General features: G+C 36.5%; 1 protein-coding gene across 1 annotated transcript; it reads right to left on the reverse strand.

Moving 5' to 3' along the window:
* Positions 1-502: 502 nt before the first annotated feature.
* On the reverse strand, positions 503-1,753 carry LOC122269242 (uncharacterized). Its single transcript, XM_043041354.2, has one exon. The coding sequence runs from the start codon at positions 1,751-1,753 to the stop codon at positions 503-505; it is 1,251 nt and encodes a 416-aa protein (XP_042897288.2).
* Between the last annotated feature and the right edge of the window lie 371 nt (positions 1,754-2,124).

Here is a 2,124-nt window from a genome sequence, read left to right on the forward strand (position 1 = left end):
CTCGCCATCTCCCGAAAATTGCTACGCAATCTTATATGGTTTGCTTCTCAAAGCAAGCTCGCTTCGCTCGCTACTAACTTAGGTGCGTTGCAAATGCACAAAATTCTAAGAATTCAAAACAATCATTCAAATCCATATAAAAACTTTTTTTTTAAAAAAATTTACATCTTTTTAGTAAGACCAATAGTAACCGACCTACCCCCGAAGGAGTTTGCGGATAAGGGTTTCACCCGTTTGTACCTGTCTAAACACTACTAAACTACAGAAAAGTAAAAGTACAAAATTAAGAAGATTAAAACACATAGGAAAAATCCCAAAATCGAAAAAGTAAAATAAAAATAAAACAGAATAAAAATTAAAAGTGCTTAAAACATCAAAGCGGATAAAATCAACCGACAATAAAAGTGTCAAGTGCGGCAAGTGCCGAAGTAAAATACTAAAAGCAGAAATTTAAAACCAGAAAACCTAAAAGCCGAAAGTTTAAAAATAAAACCAGATAAAATTAGTCAGGTGTACTCGCAGGGGCAAGCAGATCATCCAGGGTATATTTAAGAATTTCGATGATTTTCTCCCTGCAGTCAATATCAGCATCAAGTTGATGTTGAGTGTATTGATCCCCTTTTCTGCCACGGATCGTCTGGAATTTGGGACAAAATTTTATAAGATGGTCAATGTCCTGTACTTTGCCAGAAAATTTACAATTTGCACGTTTATTGAAGAATTTCTGCTGATATATTCCGAAAACCCCGTGGCCCGTTAAGAGTTGGTTTAAATAGAAGTTTGACTGCAGGCGAGTTAGTGTGGAATCTTTAAAGAAATTATATGTCTGCCTGCCCTTTGTTGATTCACTCCAATCTATTTTCCATTTATTCATTGTGGCTTGCTTGATGTATCTAATAATGAATGTTCTTTCCACTGGGAGCATCGTTCCCACCCGGCTGAAGCTCGTGGCCATTTTGGCTTGCTGATCCGCCTCCTCGTTACCTTCAATTCCAATGTGTGCTTTGACCCAGTAAAGTTTAATACTTGGTGTTATATTTACTTTGATCTCTTCAATAATCTTATTTCGATTTCTTGGGTCATTTAGACTTTGTAACGAGGACAGCGAATCAGTATAAATTTTCGCATCTTTGTAATTTTTGTTTTTGATGTAAATAACAGCTTGTTTAATAGCCTCCAGCTCCGCCAGATAAATACTTGCTTCATCGTTTAATCTATTGGAGATTAGATCGATTGTAAGTCCATTTTGCTTCACGACGATTGCGTATCCTACTTTACTCTGCATTGGTTCGCTACCATTATCATCAATTTTTGATCCATCTGTGTAGATTTCGATGTTATTGTTATCCGGTTTTCCTTTGCTCCAGGGTACAGCGAGAGAAGTAGCTGGGTGCTTGAGGGGTGGCAGAGACTCCAGGTATTGGGCATGTGTTAAATTAGTGCTAACCAAATTTAGGTCGTCTAAATGCCATCCCCATTTTAATCTTTTATAATAAATTTCGTCAATTATTTTATAATGAATGGGTTTGATTCCCGAAAGTATTTGCAGGGCTTCGGTGCTAGTTGTATTATAGGCTCTAGTTATTGTTAGCAGCGGGATCCTTTGGATTGATGCTAGTTTTTCTCTCATCTTGACCCCCTTGTTGAACCATACACTGGCGGCATAAGTAATTATTCTTTCACTGGACGGGAGGTAGATACGTTTCAGTACTCTGGGTTTTAAACCCCAGTTCCTTCTTACGTAGGCACTCATGTTGTGGTTAAAAACGGTGATACGCTCTTTTGTATCCTCCAGATGCGGAAGCCAGGTCAAACAGGGGTCCAAAGTGACACCTAGATATTTCACGGTTTTATAATTCTTAATGTTTCCATTTAATCCTATTTTGATGCAAGGGAGACGTGTGATCTTTCTGCCGCTCTAGCATTCTTTACATATAGCATCTTTTTAGTAAATATTAAGTCATTAAAATAAATTTGAATTCAAATAAATGACATGTAATTCGTTAAACCTATTAGAAATGTGCTATAGTATAATTCGTGATATAAATCAAACATCGTCAAATAAATTCGTAATTTATAAATTCGTGAAAAAAAGCGCTTTCGACAAAATACTAAAATAGAGAT

The sequence above is a fragment of the Parasteatoda tepidariorum genome, chromosome 4, assembly GCF_043381705.1.
Source record: "Parasteatoda tepidariorum isolate YZ-2023 chromosome 4, CAS_Ptep_4.0, whole genome shotgun sequence".
NCBI lineage: Eukaryota > Metazoa > Arthropoda > Arachnida > Araneae > Theridiidae > Parasteatoda > Parasteatoda tepidariorum.

Bases quoted from the DNA above. Each gene is read 5' to 3' on its own strand.
- LOC122269242 (XM_043041354.2), bottom strand. From the start codon at position 1,753: ATGAGTGCCTACGTAAGAAGGAACTGGGGTTTAAAACCCAGAGTACTG.